Source organism: Asterias amurensis, chromosome 7 (genome assembly GCF_032118995.1).
Source record: "Asterias amurensis chromosome 7, ASM3211899v1".
Lineage (NCBI taxonomy): Eukaryota > Metazoa > Echinodermata > Asteroidea > Forcipulatida > Asteriidae > Asterias > Asterias amurensis.
Window position 1 is genome coordinate 23,420,474 of NC_092654.1, and position 17,878 is coordinate 23,438,351.

General features: G+C 37.7%; 2 protein-coding genes across 3 annotated transcripts; one reads left to right on the forward strand and one right to left on the reverse strand.

Annotated features, from left to right (window-relative positions):
• Positions 1 to 12: 12 nt before the first annotated feature.
• Positions 13 to 2,948, forward strand: LOC139939883 (dnaJ homolog subfamily C member 27-like). The gene is made up of 6 exons (XM_071936040.1): positions 13 to 139; positions 871 to 1,013; positions 1,393 to 1,465; positions 1,742 to 1,938; positions 2,592 to 2,662; positions 2,809 to 2,948. Exons 2-6 carry the CDS (start codon positions 879 to 881, stop codon positions 2,921 to 2,923), a joined length of 591 nt encoding a protein of 196 aa, XP_071792141.1. The 5' UTR covers positions 13 to 139; positions 871 to 878; the 3' UTR covers positions 2,924 to 2,948.
• A 2,786-nt stretch (positions 2,949 to 5,734) lies between these two features.
• On the reverse strand, positions 5,735 to 16,284 carry LOC139939884 (uncharacterized). 2 transcript variants are annotated; one of them, XM_071936042.1, is made up of 8 exons: positions 16,146 to 16,284; positions 14,758 to 14,855; positions 13,440 to 13,518; positions 12,503 to 12,571; positions 11,904 to 11,936; positions 9,256 to 9,321; positions 6,973 to 7,065; positions 5,735 to 5,874 (listed from the first exon to the last, which is right to left on the reverse strand). In XM_071936042.1, exons 1-8 carry the CDS (start codon positions 16,167 to 16,169, stop codon positions 5,791 to 5,793), a joined length of 546 nt encoding a protein of 181 aa, XP_071792143.1. In that variant the 5' UTR covers positions 16,170 to 16,284; the 3' UTR covers positions 5,735 to 5,790. The 2 variants fall into 2 exon arrangements, with proteins under 2 accessions (XP_071792143.1, XP_071792142.1); XM_071936041.1 differs by having other exon boundaries at positions 6,973 to 7,068.
• Positions 16,285 to 17,878: the final 1,594 nt, after the last annotated feature.

The following is a 17,878-nucleotide window of genomic DNA, read 5'->3' on the forward strand; positions in this document are numbered from 1 at the left end:
GAGGGCGCTGTTTAACCAGTTCATTTGGGCGTCCATAGCGACACAGAATAGCTGGGGACTGAACTGAAGATGGGAAGGTGATGAGAACTTACTAGATATGTTGGAGCTGGACATGGATTTTGTATTGACATTTTAACAGGTAAAAGTTTCCCAACTTTCGTTATTATCTTAAAGGGGATCTTTCACTGATGATAATTGATTATTGAATTAAATTCATAATTTTTGTTCCAACAAACATCATCATGATCTATTCTACTTATTAATAGGCTAAGTACTATCAATTCAATATCATAAAGTTTTTCAGCAGAAACCTCTAACTTTGCACCAGGACTTGAAATTAACTCACACTCTGCTGATCATAAACAACAGCCAGAGCTTGAGTCCGGTGTGGCTGACCGCTTGGCAAGGACAAGCCGCTGCCAGGACCTGACATAGATTAGTAATAGTAGACCTACATTTACTACATATACATGTATCTGAAAAGAAACTGTTATTGTAATTATAGCCTACACCGTGTGTACATGTAGGTCGCCCCTTTGGTACTCAAATATCGATAAAATGTTTCTATTTCTTTTCCAAGATATGCATGTTTATTTCACCCGAAGCCAATGCAAAGCGACTTTTTGCACTTTGCAGGTCCAAATCTTGGGGCTCCAGTAAAGCACCTACCAGTATAGACCCAGTAACTGGGGCGCTGTACTCCTTTTTTCTAGTACTAGTAGCTAGTACGACGGAGAATGTCAACATTTCGAAAAAAGGAGTACAGTGACCCAGTTACTGGGTCTACTACCGGTAATAACCTAAAACCCCATGTGATTGTGAGTGTCACTCCAATCATTTGGTTTGTTTCTTTTGGTTTCTACTCTAAAGATGACATAATGGATCGAGAACCAGGGCATCTTCCTGTCTGCATCCAAGATGCAGTCTCATCTCTCATCTGGGTCAAGGTCATCGCCGTGGGAACATCAGCTGCAGGTAAAACCTGCATCATCAAGCATTTCTGTGAAGATAAGGTGATTAAGCCCTTGATATTCTGACTTTTGGTCGAAACAAATTCTTTAAAAGATTCATGAAAAACTAACCTTTTTTTGTGTGCTTCTCTCTTTTTTCATCTCTTTCTTTTTGACTGATTCTGTTACACTACACCTGTCTAAGTGTGTTGTCGTCTTAGACTCTTTCTATGGTTGAAATGTCAGGCCATTTAATAGCTCTCATTTTGCAGAAAATAAAATTTTACATTATGAGTGAGTTAAATGTATTGACAGTTTCGTAGCCTACCATTTTTTGTTTTCAATCTGATAAACTTTAAGAAGCCACAAGAAATAATTTTTAGATTTGTATTATACAGAAACATAATATTGAATTTAATTTCGTTTTTTTCTCTCTCTACAGTTTTCTGCAACATATCAACCTACAGTTGGTGTTGACTATGGATTTAAAATACAGAAAGTCAAGAAAGAAGACTGTAAGCGAACTTTGAAAGCAATTATGACCATACAGCTTTTGTGTATTCAGTTCAAATAGAAGAGATTCTGATTTTTTTTTTTTTTTTTTGTGGGGGGGGGGGGTCAAATTAACAGCTCATTCAATAAGTTTAACCATGGATTGGTTTAATAAACCAAGTAGTTCAATGTAAACACACTCACTTATTTAAAATGATGTATACTTTCTGAGTTCTTGTTGACAACTCATAATACTTTAATGGAACACAGATGTTTTTTTTTATATATTTTGTCTACAGTGCGAGTTCATCTATGGGATCTTTCCGGACAGTTGGAATATTCTGAAGTACGTAATGAACTCTACGGCGGCACTCACGCATGCATCTTAGTCTTTGATGTGACCAATCGCAACTCATTCGAAAGCTTGGACTTCTGGTTAAAAGAAACAGTGAGATACGAAGCGGGCGCTATGCACACTGTGGTCGTGGCAAATAAGGTGAAACATCTAAATTTATGGGGTTTTTTTTTGCAGTCCCCCTTACCCTATCCCCCCCCCCAAAAAAAAAAAAAAGAAAAAAAAATGTATTATCTAAATAAATAATCACAACCCTTTTTCTAAACATATGGCTTCTTTGAAAGCCATGGCTTAAGCTCCATCCACCTTGAAACCTCTTACTAAAAGTTCTTTTTTTGAAAATTACTGACACAGCCAGAGCCTAAGTCAGAGCCTAAGCGATGGTTTCAAAAAGAGCCACATTTATTATCAAGAACAGGATTGTTAGTAATTGAACATTTATTTGTTTCAATCTGAAAATCCCAGCACTGGTCCTCCTGCAAAATATTGAAGATCCCACAAATTTTGTCCATTAATCCCTGACAAAATACCAAACCACTTGTCATTGTTTACACATAGTATTGAAACAGAAACTCCGAGTTTGATGACTTCTTAACAGGTTTTTTATATATTTTATTCATGGGAAACTTAGCATGGTGAACACATGAGCTGCAAGTTCTTATCTTTCTGTTTGATCTTTTGTGACTGTAGAGGAAAAAATTGTCAGTATACAAGTACATGTACACACAAATGCTGTTACCACTTGATAAACATTTTGTACAAACCACTTGCAAATACACTCATTATTCCCCCAGATTGACATCAAAGGCAAGAGGGTAATTACACCTGACGAAGCAGCAAAGTGGGCAGCCTCAAGAAAACTCAAGTAAGTTTCATTATTTGTTTTCTCAGTACACTTCCATCACGTCCGCCATACCTCAAAAAGGCAATTTAAGCTAAAAATATTTTCTCCTAAAGAATTTAATTCAGCAGAACTAAATACTCTCCTTTTGTGGTGTTTTTGTTCTCCAGATATTATGAAACATCTGCTCTAAGTGGTGAGGGTATTCAGAGGATGTTTTGTGAGGTGTTAGAGGTAGCCTCCCTCAGCGCCACACAGGGACAGTCTGGAGCAATAGGAACATGAGACCGGTGAAGGATTCTGATTGAACTACTGGAGGTGCCAAAATTAAGTAGCCTAGATAATAAACATGAACAGGAACTTGAATTCTGCAAAGTATTTATAAGATATTTTGTGAGGTGCTAGAGGTACTCTCAGTTAAAACCTCATTAAGGAAAGAAGTTGAAGTGTATGGGGCGTTGGACTCTTTTACTGGTGTCCATCATGAGTACCCTGGAGTTAAACAAATGGATTGTAAACTCGTTATCCTTGTGAGGTACATTACTAAACCTCAGTCAGATGCCACTGAAGAACAGCCTGGATTATGTGAATTGTGTGAGGTTTTGCGAGTGTGAGAGGTACATGTAACTGACATCACTTGTAGCCTCATTGGAATCTTATACAGGTGTCCATCACGAGTCGGAATATAAACGCTTCTTATTCATTGGAGTTGCAAGACTAACCATGTTTGTTTGCTTCCGAAGAAAAGCTTGTATCCTCCCAATTGCTGGATATGTGAAGTGTGTGGGGTAACCGAGGTTGCCTTGAAACCTAGGTGTCTCTTTTCAGGTAAACACTGTATTGGCTGTCAAGCAGACAAAACAACACAATCACAGACTTGGAGCAAAGTCAATCACTTTGTACATAAGTGGATCAAAATGAAGTGATAAACTGAAGTTTCTAGTGAAAGAGCTATTTTTAAGAACAAGTTTATAGGCCCATCTCGCTTTCTGAAACTCTGGCTTTTTCATCATGAGCAAAGTATAGATCATAACACACAGCCATGACATGGAGAATGCCTTGACTTGCTAGAGAGGCCATGACCTCTGTTGACCCGGTCTTGACCTTGGTGTCCCTTCAAAAGTTTCACATGAATTGTCCAATTTTCAGATGGAAGTGCCCCTTGCACAATTAAAGGTGACAAAAATTGTGTGATTAGAAGCCAAATTCAGGGCAACTTTTTTTCTGATACAAACCACTGAAATAACATTAACTTTGCAAGCGATAACCTGTCCATAATGCAACACTTTTGAGTTTATATGAGAATGTTTCAATTGGTTCAATTAATGTGCAAACATTTGTGGCAAGTCAGAACCGTACAGTATTTGACTTCAATGTCTGTTAAATAGTCCTTAATTTTGACATATTTGGTCCCTGAAAAAAAGTAGGAAATGTTTTTTTTTTTAAGTACAAGGGCTGACCCTTAATAGACTTTTCAGGCTGAAATCTAAATTTTCAAATCAGACTTCAGTAGAAAGAATATCATGCATGAAGAATAATGTCCAATAAGAAAGAAATTGACCACATGTTATTCTTGTCAATGTACCTTGGTGGAACAAGAAGACTGATAAACCTTTTAATAAAAATAGCAGACTAAAACTATTAAGTTAGTCATGTCACTCCGATCAATTTACAGATAAATAATTCCCGGCAATCGCCATGAATGGAAACAAAACAACCTTCTCATTGCAAATTTTACATCATTCTTTTGAGGACTGTCCAACAGTGAACACTGATTAAAAATTTCTCTAGTGCAACCAAAGTGGTTCTTTTGCAGAGCATTTGGTTGTCTAGAAGTTGTCTGTAAGCCTTGACTTCTGAGAGGTCTTTCGATTTTAAGGGCCTGGAATTGCCCTTTAAACTCAAGCTAAACTCTGTCTAAAACTTATGTTAAACTGAAGAAAAAAATGTACAAATTATTCACATATATTTTACAAATCTTTAAAAAAGACTTTGTCCTGAAAATGTCCTAATAAATATATTCTCAGATTGTACGAATGATCATCTTGAACAAAGTTGGTGAATTGTGAACTGGTGTTTCGTAGCTGCAAGTATTCAAAGTGACATGATTTTTTAAAATTCAAAATATGGAGCAAGGCTTAAGCCATGTTCGCATTGGACTAACGTTTTACCGAGACAGTGGTTAACATTCCAAAAGGGGAAACTTACCAGCGTCCGCACTTAGATTTACTTGACTCGGGTAAACTAACCGAGACCGTGGGTAAACTAACCGAGCTGGCCCCCTGTGTGACATTGAAGAGTTCGATAATCACGAAAATATTATTCTCCCATGACAAAACATGTCAGCTTCTTCGGGACACGGACGGATGGGAGATTTAACCGAGTCGTCGCTTCCGCATTGGACTTTCTGGCTCGGTTAAACTGACCTGGTCAATCTTCCTGGGCACCTTTGGCTTGGTTAAACTACCCATTCGGTCGGGTAAATTACCTGGGAGGAAAACCTCCTGGGCTGTTCGCATTGGACTTAAAATGGGTAAGTTACCCATTGGCTCGGTTAGTTTACCCAAATTAAGTCCAATGCGAACAGGGCTTTAGGCATTCCTAAGCCAAATGAGGAATTCTGGGAAATAATAAAACTACAGCATTAGGGAAGAGGGGGTGTTGATTATAGAATAAATTAAATTGAATTGTTGTATGAGCGTGATTCCCCCCCCCAACCTTGTGTGGCATATTCAATAAAAACAAAGTACAGAATTGAGAAGAGAGTTCCCAATAAATCTATACAAATGTAACAAAACACCACATTCAGTAAAGCCAAAACTAGTAATGACAATGTATAAAAAGTTCATCAAAATCTCTGTAATCAAAATAATCAGTTGACAAAAATTTTTCAATAATCTTTACTTTCATTTTGTGAATTTTTTCTACAAAATGAATTTGTGACATTTTTATAAAAAGTGACATCCCAAAAATGGCAGATTTGTTCTTATTCAGATTTTACAGAATAGTAGGTGGGTTTGTATTGGCAAATTGCCAAACTGACACAACTTTTAAGGCAGCAGGAGATCACAAATAAAAAAACACCAAACGAGAATACCAGACTTGACATTGGTATGAGTAGCGTCTACAAGGCTGTGCAGTGATGACTACACTCATTCGTCATCGCTATCTGATCGCCGTCTCTTCTTGTGTTTGTGGTGCTTTTTAGATTTTTTCCTCTTTTCTGTACTGGATTTCTACAAATAAATATAAATAAAAAAATAATATATAAATGTGACTATAGGTCGTCGCATTAATTATTGAGACACGGAATGTCAACAACTTAATTCTTGGAAGATTTAATCTGAAAAATATTGAAGACAGAAACTCAAGATGTCAATGTGTCTTTGTACAAAAATTAGTCATAATCAAATCAAAATAACAAACAATGTATAATAACATATTTATGAAGGCAATAACTTTCAAAGTAAACTGCTTACAACATCTGGCTTAAAGGCAGTGGACACCATTGGTAATTGTCAAAATCCAGTCTTCTCACTTGGTGTATCTCAACCTATGCATAAAATAACAACCCTGTGAAAATTTGAGCTCGATAGGTCGTCGGAGTTGCGAGATAACTATGAAACTACGTCACTTCAGAGGGAGCCGTTTCTCACAATGTTTTATACTATCAACTTCTCTCCATTACTCGTTACCAAGTGAGGTTTAATGCTGATAATTATTTTGAGTAATTACGAATAATGTCCACTGCCTTTAATCTTAAATAGAGGCCGACATGTTTGAATCTAGGTAGAGTAGCCTTTAATGACAAACACTTAATGCACTGATAACTATGCTCAGGAACTATCAAATTATAACTTCCAATTATACCACCTCATGAACAATCCTTGATTCATAAATCTTATTGAGATTTCTGGATGCGTATGAGTGCAGAATATAATCACTGGGTAATATCTGGACTATTCCATTTCTTGAGATGAAGTTGAGTGAAATGGAAAAGCCAGATTTCACTGAGTAATTATTTTTCTGGCACAGCAGACGAACGAAATGCATTCAATATTTCTTTTATATAAATGTAACTCACACATACATGTACAGATCCTTGTCCTTTGACAATTTTTCCTCAATATACACAATAATAGACACCATTGTATCCAATGAAATCTTAGTGTCTGTAAAACCAGCGCCTGTCTTTATCCTTGCAAATAAAGACAGAGGACCAGTCTTAGGTAAGAAAAACTATAAAAAAGTAGTTAATGGCCTGACTATTTGACCCTAGCAGAGTCTTTCTCGAAGGCTCAAGTTTGACAAGAAAACACACACGACAAACTCACCGACTGTCTGTCGCTTTCCTCGTCTGAAGAGTTGTCATCATGTCGCCTCTTCTTCTTCTGTCTCTTCTTGCTTTTCCGTTTCTTTTCTCTCCTCTGCTGGTGGACAGGGAGAGGTGTGTGGTTTGAGTGTTGTGATTGGGAGGGGGAAAAAGAATGCAACTATGAGTCTTTTTTAATTTTTATATATTATATACTATAAATATTTCAAATGAAATTATCCAAGCCCTAAAAACAGTGAGACAATCACAAATCAAAAAGGTAAATTGCATATTGATCAAGGTTGTAGCTAGGGCAAATTGGATGCCGGCTAATTTTGTCGAGAGCATGGTCGAGAGGGTGGGTGTACATGTAGGGGCAGCGTAGCGCCTCACAACCCGGTGGGATCAACAGGGGCAGCGTCTTTGGAAGCTGAAGATTTTTAGGTTTTGTTTAAGCTTTGATGGGTTCCCCAGGCTCTCTCTTGCCTATTTGTGCCTTGACATCGCCATTGTCAAAGGAAAAAACATGTCCAGGGAGTCATAGTAAATAAATACTTATTAAGTTTTAAAGTAAAATGTTAGGGTAAAATAAATAAAATTAATATTCTGTTTACGATTTAAATCCCATCTCAAAATAGGGTAGGTAGACTACTAGGCAGAATTTTTGAGTGTTGAATTTATCAATTGAAAAGCTTGTAGTTGCATATATTCATCAGCAGGCAATGCAGAGTGGAGAGACAAGTTCAGAAACACAGGATGACGGGACACATGTCCGATCACTGCCGCAAAATCTAGACTATTCCATTTCAAAAAGGAGCACATTAGTAAAATAGAAAAGCCATGTTTCACTGAGTTGTATTCATTGACAATTTCTCAACGAAGTGCATTCAATAAACTCAAAAATTGATTCTTGTCATTTCATTTTTTTTTCAACAAGTATTAATAGACAGGAAAATCGTCTAAATAAAATTCTAAATAAAAATTTAATGCAACTTCGACGACTCCACCCATCAGAATAACTTTGTTTTCAACCGCCCGCCGGGCGAGTCAACCAAAATTCTTGATCGCCTGCAGGTTTTTTCACTAGCCTGCTGCATGTATGGTACAAACAAAAATTGAAACTAAAAAAAAAATATTAAAAAAAACACGGAAGTGAAGTCCCTAAAATTGGACGACTTTATCTCTTAATTTATTCCCTAAATTATCAACAACCATTTGAATGAACTTGTTGTTTGAGAATTGTTTGTTTTGAACATGTTCTGATCTCCGTTTGCAACAAAATCCTTGTGAATCAACGATCGGTCAACAACACACATTGAGAAATAATTCAATGAACTTTGGCCCGCAACGCCCTCTGTTGGCAGAAGTTGTCCATGTTACTAGAATTCCTCCAAGGCTGTGCATTGTGCATACAGTCTGCAGGCGTGATGCACAACGTTCGCCAATTCTTTATTCCGTTCGTGAGCGTGTGTTGTGAAGAAGGCTAGCCGAGAAGATCTTGAATATGGATTTATTAACAGCCATCAATGGCCAATCACAGCGTGCGGAATCTTGGTTAAGATGGACTTCGGACTGTGTGTGTTATGTGCTGTGCATGCTGCATAACCAGTGGGTGACCGTGTGAGTATTACCATGTGGTTTTGTGCATCATGGATACTACACGCACGCTGGAGATTGTGCGTGCTTTTTTCAGTACTCCATGAACTCGCAGCATTCAAGCGGCTTATTTTTAAGCAACAATCACGGAGAAGATCGCGGTTTTGGAGAGAAAATTGTTTTGATTGTTTTTACAGAAATAAAATACACATCTAATTAGGAGTTTTACATGATTGTTTTCTTTATTTTTCACTTATTTCAATGGCATTTAAAACAGTTTTACATAAATTTATGCCGGTCGGAGTTTGATATTTTTTGTTGGATCCCGGTCGGCAAAAGCTGGGGCCGGTGATAGCCGACCGGCTCCGACCGTGGTAGCTACAACCTTGATATTGATTGAAAAGTTAAGTTTTTAAACCACTGGTTCTCAGAACCACCACAACTCCTAAGAGAGATTTATTACATTTGTACTTGGTATCTCCTCAAACCTTACTTGTTTACACAAAAACTTATTTTGTTTTCTCTTTTTTTTTTTAGGGCTTAAAGTTCCCCTCAAACTTATCCACAATATAGTTGGATTGCTTGTGGGTTTTGAAATCAACTGTTGAGATATTTTTCAGCAAGTTATCCGCTTGTTCGGTTATGGTTTTAAAAGGTGCCTTAAGCCAATAATTTTGAGAGCTTTTTGGGCAATGATCCTGGAACTTACCTCGGTCTCAGATTCTTGTCGACTGTCGGAGGACGATGATGAAGAAGATGAGGGTGAAGGAGAAGACTTGACAAGAAAAAACAAAAGAAAACCCACCGAGACAATGGGCATTATGTTAGACATTGCTTACTGCTTGTACATACAAGCATTTTAACCTATCTACTACTCGTAGATAAAAGAAAACCCACCAAGACAAAGGGCAAACAATTTAGTTCAAAGATGCGAGTTCATAAAAGTCCCTTGAAATCTAAAAAGAGTCAGCTTGGTGAATATGAACTTGTAGGTCATTTCATAATGAAGGTGCAATGAAGTTGAAGGCTCTTTGACCATAGAATTTTGTAGAACAGCAGTTTACGCCAGTATTGATTGGCCAGCAGAACAAAAGAGCATTGTTTTAATATTATTTATTATGTGGAAAGTTGGAGTGATAGATCAATCAATCCATTTATTTAGCCCTTACATAAATATTTTGTTTTCCCTATTGTCATCCAGCGTTCTCTGGCTGCATTGATCACAGCTGCATGTCTCCGGCCTCACATTGCACAGCTGGCCACAGAAGCTGTGGCCACTGTTAGCCCTGGTTGAAGCTGTTGACCTTGGTTTCAAAGGCACTGGACACCTTTGGCAATTGTCAAAGACCAGACTTCTCACTTGTGTATCCCAAACATTAACATTGCAACTAATAACTAATCTGTGAAAATTTTGACTCAATTGGTCAGCGAGGTTGCAAGTGAACAATCAAAGGGAAAATACCCTTGTCGCACAATGTGTGTGCTTTCAGTTGCCTAAAGAGGGCTTCAAGTCCTGTTCAGTCTTTTAATAAAATGAAATAATTTGATTGAGAAATTACTTCTTTCTCAAAAACTACATTACTTCAGACAGAGCCATTTCTCACATTGCTGGTTTATACTATCAATAGCTCTCTATTGCTCGTTACCAAGTAAGTTTTTATATTTATAATTATTTTGAGTAATTACCAAAAGTGTCCTTTGCCATTAATAGTAATTTAAATGTTTATATAGCACTTTGTACAAAAGTTTCAAAGCGCTGTACAAGAGAATCATGACAAAAAAATAATCAGAACCTTGGTGCCCTTTCAACAAATTTTAACTAAGGGAATCAATGTGTGGTGAAGAGGTTTTCAACTAGTGGTTTAATCCCGCCGAGGCCTGGTTCTTGATAATAGCTGAGACGAAGTCGAGGTAAATTATCAAGAACCAGGCCTCGGCGGGTTTAAACCACTAGTTGAAAACTGATTCAACACACTTTCATTCCCATTCATATATACATTTTCAGTCAAAAAACATCAACACTTTTGGTCAAAAAGTAAAATAAGTGCAAAAATTATAATTGTTCAATGATTTCTTTCAACACAACACCCCCCTCCAGCTATGAAATGGTAAGGCCCTCGGGTAAACAACTCCTTATAAGGAGACTGCTGTGCGTGTCGCGCGTATCACGTGATGTGGCACAACTGTTCCAGCCGTTGCTCTCGACCAATAGGAATGAAGAAACTGTCTTATAAGCACAGGTGCAAGCTTGCGTGTCACGCCCATGTTTCAACACTTTTTACTGGTCATTATCAAAGGTTTAAACACCCCCACATGACGCGCTCTCCACCAACAGGAATAGCGAAACTGTCTTAGCTATTTATGAATGGACTTTTAAGGTTTTCAGTTAGATGTGCCCTTTGCAATACAAAAATGACCTTGTTCTCCTCAAAACATGAAATTCCAGACCAGATGTGTGACCATGCTTCAGAGACTTTTGGTCGCATAACAGCATCTGTGATTGATCAGTTAATGACGGGGCAGCGTTTCATTGATTTGTCTATTGTCATCAAGTTGGATTTGTCCTTCAGAAAATCAATTAATCACAGAGGTGTCGTCACACGAACAACAAACAAGTGATTGTTATAAAATATTTTATATTCACACCGGAATTTACAACTCTTTGTTTAGAATCACCCAACAAAGAGAATTTCCTTTTTTCAAAATTCCTCTTTCTAGATGTCCAAGTTCAAAGTATTTTTATTTTTAATTATGCGCCTGCCTTGTGGAACTCATTGCCCATTGATATTCATCTGAAACATCCGTTTCTTTATTCAAAGCAGCAGACAACAGATTCTTGAAGCCATAGAACTCAAAGTTTCTAATGGTTTATATGTTAGTTATTTCCCGGTGTATATTGCCTGTCTGAACATTATAAAAATAAAGTTATTGGCAGATAACCTTTCGGCTATAAAGGAAAATTTAGTGCATCGCTTTTGTGTGTAACTTTATTAAATTTGTGAAGAGAAATCATTTAACAAAAATTATAATTCCTAGGTTGTATTGTAATTTGGGTGTGATCCCTGGCTACACGAGTTTCGGTTGTACGGCTTCTGACTGGCACCCCAAAACAAAGATATTGACAAAACAGGGACACCGCCAATACAGGGCTAGATAGCTCAGTTGGTAGAGCGCCGGCACGTTAATCCGGAGGTCGTTGGTTCAAACCCCACTCAAGTCAATTCTTTGATTCAACCCCCAAAAAATTTATTTAAAAATTATAATTGTAAACAAAACGTTGGAAGGGGTCATGTCAAAAGAGTGTCAGTTAACAAATTCTGTCTAAAACACTGGTCTGATTCCAGCATCTATACTCACCCTCTCTTCCTTCCTCTTTTTAGATTTCTTTTTCTGAAATGCCAAACAAAAAAGTATAACATGTTTAAGATTAAGTATTGTTTAAAGCTTTGCATGGTGTGGAGAAATAAGAAGAAACTATAAATAAATAATGAACTTGTGGGTACAACCATGTGTAACTCTCTTTTAGGGTGAGTGTTGGCTCACTTAAAAGAGGCGGTTTTCAGACATTCTCCTTAAGACGAGCAGAGTATACTGTTTGAAGCGTCAAGACCAAACCGGCTCTTTTCAGAGCCAACACTCACCCTAAGAGATTTACACATGGTTGTATCCGCAAGATTACTATTTTTTATAGTTTCTTCTTATGTTTGAGATTGTCTTTTATATAACAATCAGCAGACTTTCTGCCAAATACTAGCGTAATTAATTTGAACAATACCACGGATTAAGAGCGAGCAAGGCGTCCAGGGAACCAAAGTGGTGTAGCGAGATCAATCAACCCTAGCAGCCCCAAGACTGAGGATTGTCCAGTAAGTACCGGCTTCTTCTTTCTCATCTTAACCCTAAGCGAGATAAATCAACCCTAGCGACCCTAAGACTGAGGATTGTCCAGTACGTACCGGTTTCTTTTTTTTCTTCTTTTGGTTTAGCTTCTCTTCCCTGTTCTTCCTCAGCTCTTCTTTAAATTGCTGGGGGGAAAAATAATACAAAACAAATTTGACACAAACAATTATTAACCAACAGTGGACAGTTTTAGAAGTGAAAGACACTTCTGTTCTAGCTTCACACTTTTCAAGTTAGGCCAACAGTTTCAGCTGGTGTCGAATTCGGACAGGGCATTGAATATCTATAAGGCGCTGGTATGATGCTCATGGCGCAGTCAAACAGAAAAATTACATAAAAGAAAGTAGGTAGATGTAGTATATATGATGTGACCTCTGACCTCACTTGAAAACCATAACATGATTCGCACGCATACCGCCGGGCAAAACCTTTGTGTTTTGGCAGCCAGCTAGAAATCTTACCATGACTACGCGTCTTTTTGCCCAGCGAAACATGACGTAAACAGTGTTTTATCAACAGAGGGCAGTGTGAATGTAAACATGATCACATCGTCTATACCTAGCAACTACAAGAAAGAAAACAGAACAATCTTTTATGGACTATGAGTTTGAGTGAACAACAATGTTTTGAGAGTTCCCTTAAAACTACTCACAGGAGATATGATAAATATTTTAAGAAAGTTTGTTTACAAAGAAGAGGACCTGCATGTAAGAATGATCGCTACACATTATCTCCCAATAGTGTGATTAAGAGAGACAACAAGCCAGGACAGATCTGAAGATCTTAGACTCCTAGCAGTAGCAGCCTTACACTTGAGACATTAGAGCAATGAATAAAAAACAAGAGCAACTTAAAAGTAATTTGATAACGAACAGGGAACCAATGAAGGGAACTTATGGAGTAATGTGTTGTCTATTCCAAGCTAATGAACCCATGCGTGATTGTATCAATACATTTTATCAAAAAAGATTCCTTAGAAAGAAGGATTCTTACATCATTCATATTCTTCTCCCAGTCAGCCAAAGTACTCGATCCTCCTTGCTTCTTGTCTACCATGTCCTTCCATTCATCCCTTGTTGACAAATAACAATAACAACATTTAACACATAATATCAAAAAGTATACACATGTAAACTCTAACATAGTACAGTCGGTGTTGTACATACATGTAGCTAGACCAATTTTAGTGGAGGGTTCTAAATCAAATTAGTCCACTGTTTAGCAATGATGGCCATTAGTCCTAGTAGCCATCATTGCTAAAGTGTCATCTCTGGGATATCTGTGCTGGGCAGCACAGTGTATTTTGCTCAGAGTACACTGTATTTTGTTATACCTCGGTAACAAATTGTGAAGTTTGATACCATTGGTCGATTTCCAGCGCTAAGTACGAAACGGACGCGGGTTCGAGGGAACAGTGAAGAATGGTTTCTTACTTGAACAACTGTTCGTCTGCTTATAAAGTTATGCATACTCCGTCGTTATAATGTTTGAAGATGACAACATAACTCTGAGAAAAGGAATAATCATATTACCAAGGCACATGTATAACAAAACAATTGTTGCACGCTGTGATATGGAGTCCATGGGTTTTGTACACCCTTCCTCGGGTGTACAAAACGCCATGGACTCCGTCACAGCGTGCAACAATTGTATAATGTACAGTCAACTATCCTAAAAAGATATCATACGAATATGTGGAAAAAGCCCTTGGAAAAAGGTAGGGAAAAGTTAATTAGAGTACCTTCCAGGGGCAAATATACAAACATGAATGGTTGACTTTTTCGGCCTTCTTTTATAACTATTTTGCTGATTTTTTCTGACGGCTAAAAATCTAAGATCAGACTGGACCCAAGCTCCCTGCTATTCAGCCTCCTTAAAGGCACTGGACACAAACAGTAATCACTGCATACAAACTTACTTGTTAACGATCAACGGAGAGCTGTTGATAGTATAAAACATTGTGAGAAACGGTTCCCTCTGAAGTAACAAAAAGTTTTTCAAGAAAGAAGTAATTTTCCACTTAAATATTTCAATTTGGTTTCAAGACCTCAGAATAAGATTTTGAGGTCTCGAAATTAAGCATGTGAAAGCACACAACTTCATGTGGCAAGGTGTTTTTTTCCTGTTATTATCTCGCAACTTTGACGACCAATACATGTAGCTCAAATTTTCACAGGTTTCTTTAATACTTGTGCATACACCATGTGAGAAGACTGGTCTTTGACAATTGCCAACAGTGTCAGTGTCTTTAAGGCTGTGAAGGTGTTAAATAAACCAATCTAAAATATTAAAAATAATAAACTGGACTCACCAGGTTGGTCTTGGCCGATTGAGGTAATCTCTTATTGAGGGCCCTGCATTCTGGACTGGTCCTGAAGATCTGGCCGCTGCTATTGGGTTCACATAGGCCTAGGGAATAAAGAATCACATTCATCTCAATAAAGTAATACAACAGTGTCGTGTCGTGGATGAGGGGTCAGCTCTGGTGCTGAGTATATATTATTATTGTTATTATTAGCAGAGTGTGGGTTCGAATCCCAATCATGATTAATCGTCTCCTTGAGCAAGACTCTAAAACTATTATTTCTTCATCATTCGGATGAGACGTAAAGCTATAAATAGGTCCAGCGCATTGTGTAACTGTAACTGCACAGAGAAAACAAACCAGTTTCAATTATCACTAAGAAGATAAGAGGTTTGCCTGGCCGTGATACATAAATGGGTCTCATGAATTCAACAACTGTCTTATTTTATAATTTGATATTTTGTTTAAGCACCTTGATTGCCTTGGTGGATGTGCGCTATATAATTATTAATAAGACTCCAATCTACTAAAACTACAGGGCCCGGGCCATTCCTGTTAAGCCCTACGATGGTCTTGTTGAATGTGAGCCCAGTCGAGGTGGGCAGGTTTAAAAAATAACCATTGGATGCAATCGGTTAAATTCGGATGTCAGGCTGACAATTGATATTAGATCAAGCAATGATTGAAGCTGAAGGGAGTCAGTTGATTTTTAAGGACTGCAACAACTTTTACAGGGCAGTTTTTCCACATGTCTACCCATGCCCCTGCTGGAGCTGGGAGCTCCTTGTCTACCCAAGGCATGGATGGAGCATGATGGAGGAAGCTTGAAATAAGACCTTATTACGAATCCCTAGGCGCCTGGTGGATTTTTCTTAATTGTTGAAGGGCATTGCCATTGTGGGAAGAAACAGTGGTGGGGCATCAATTCAGTGCCCCCCTCTCCTTCCCACAATGCCTTTCGACAATTGAGAAAAATCAGCCAGGCAGGAACCGCAATAAGGTCTATATATAATGATTCATCGGAAAAGTTTCTGTATGCCTTTTTGTATGGCGCCACCACTTTTTCATTCGATATGATTATGATTATGAATGAAATAATATCTAAATTTACCTCAAATGCAATGAGATATCCCTTTTTGTAAAAATGAGTGAAACAGTGGTGGCGCCATACGGAAAGTTATTTATCGGGATTAAGTGTGACCCCGCGAAAACATCAACCGATGACCAGTAATGTTTCTGGTTTGGGTCGCCAAACGCACTCGTAATCGTATGCAGTGTCAGCACTCAGTGTGGACAATTCAATATCAAATCACCATGATCCTCGGATTCAGAACCGTACAGAAATGGTTCAACGAATTGTCGAGACCAGGTTTGCCGTCTAGATTAACACTTACCACTCTAGTATCACGTTTTCCCATTGTATGTTGTCATTTACAGTCGTTTCCAATCCAAATGGCCTGCAATGAATGATTTTAGGGTTCAATATTTTGCCGCGATATGTCTGCTTGCGAGCTGCCTGCCTGTGGTGGAGTGCTAGTGCTGCAAGGAAGGAGTAGAGTTGTGGACAGTGAAACAGCGCCCTCTTGTGGAATAAACAATCAAGAATAATCTTTTGAGTCAGTGTCTTGAAAACTATAGGTTTTCTCGGTCAGTTTCGGAAAATGAGCAGCCAAATTAATTTTCATGCGTTCGAATTAAAGCTATCTTGTCTCTCCGTTTTTTACTGCGTTTCAAATTCAGAATTCGGTCATTCAATTTCGTTTTGAGGCATTCAAGTTCCTAACACACTCATTCTTTTTCATGACACACAATCATCTTTCAGTTTAGCAAAGCTGGTTCGACAAGAAATTGTACTGATTTAATTATTTTCAATTTCGTAAAGAGGTAACCAATTTCGCTCAACGAGGATTCAAATAAGTACGACTATCAAGACATACGAATAAACAGATAAACTATAAATGGCAACTATTTCGACCTTTACTTTTAAATCAAGCAAACCATATTTTCTTTATTTTATGTTTCCAGTAGACTTTACCTGGGGCTATATAAGGTTGTTTTCTTCTTTATTTATTTTTTCGCGAGACCTTTAATGGTTAACTGACCAAGACCGGATATTTGAATGTGCTTAATGAATGTTTTTTTTAGTTGTTTAATGTTTTTTCCACTTTTTGTTGTTTTTGTAAATATAGGTTTTCTCGGTCAAATTAGGCAAATGAGCAGTCAATTTAATTTTCATGCGTTCGAATTAAAGCTGTTTTGCTTTTCCAGTTGTTACTGCGTTTCAAATTCAGAATTCGGGCATTCAATTTCGTTTTGGGTCGAGTCAAATTCCTTAAGTACTCTGTTCAATTTAGCGTAGCGTCATTCTTTTTCGTGACACACGCGCCTCAAGAAGCGTTTGCGAATTTGAATGCTGCTTTGATGAATTGTTAAATTGAATGATTATTTTGTTAATTCGAATGACGCAACATTACATTTGACTAATCTCAAAACGAAATCGAATGACCCTTTTGAGTAGCATTCGATTTTGCGCGAAATAGAATAGCTTGGTGGTTAAATTGGCTGTTCTTTTTCCGAAATTGACCGAGAAAACCTATATTCACCAACCATCAATCTGTTGGCGTTCCAGACATCTTGGCATATTATGCTCAAGAGTGCCAACAAATTTACCGCATGCCTTTAACATTCATAAGGAAACAACAAGTTAACCAAGCGTTTTTAAGATTGCACAAATTACAAAATTGATTGCCCCAAAATGATATTCCTGCGAATTTGAATGCAGCTTTGATGAATTGTTAAATTTAATGATTATTTTGTTAAATCGAATAACGTCAAAGTATATTTGACTAGTCTTAAAACGAAATCGAATGACCCTTTTCAGTAGCATTCGATTTCGTGCGAACTAGAATAGGCTGGTGGTTAGACCTCAGTTATGAGAGAACTAGAAAAGTTGTGGGAAAACTGCCTTCTTCAATTCCCCTCTCTCAAATCTCTTTCCCTTTTTACAGCTTCTCCACATTGATTGATCCCCCTCTTGTCGATTGTTTAAATAAGTTTGTAAGACCATTACAATTATAAATAATTGTAAAAAAAAAAGAGACAATGTAAATAACTTGAGGGAGGATTG

Excerpts from the sequence above, each read along its gene's own strand:
- LOC139939884 (XM_071936041.1), bottom strand. The coding sequence starts at position 16,169 with ATGGGAAAACGTGATACTAGAGTG. Across the intron at positions 14,856-16,145 it reads GAAAACGTGATACTAGAGTG|GCCTATGTGAACCCAATAGC; the intron begins GTAAGTGTTAAT and ends TTTATTCCCTAG. Across the intron at positions 9,322-11,903 it reads AAAAGAGGAAGGAAGAGAGG|TCTTCTCCTTCACCCTCATC; the intron begins GTGAGTATAGAT and ends TTTCTTGTCAAG.
- LOC139939883 (XM_071936040.1), top strand. The coding sequence starts at position 879 with ATGGATCGAGAACCAGGGCATCTTCCTGTCTGCATCCAAGATGCAGTC. Across the intron at positions 1,939-2,591 it reads CTGTGGTCGTGGCAAATAAG|ATTGACATCAAAGGCAAGAG; the intron begins GTGAAACATCTA and ends TTATTCCCCCAG. Across the intron at positions 2,663-2,808 it reads GCAGCCTCAAGAAAACTCAA|ATATTATGAAACATCTGCTC; the intron begins GTAAGTTTCATT and ends TTTGTTCTCCAG.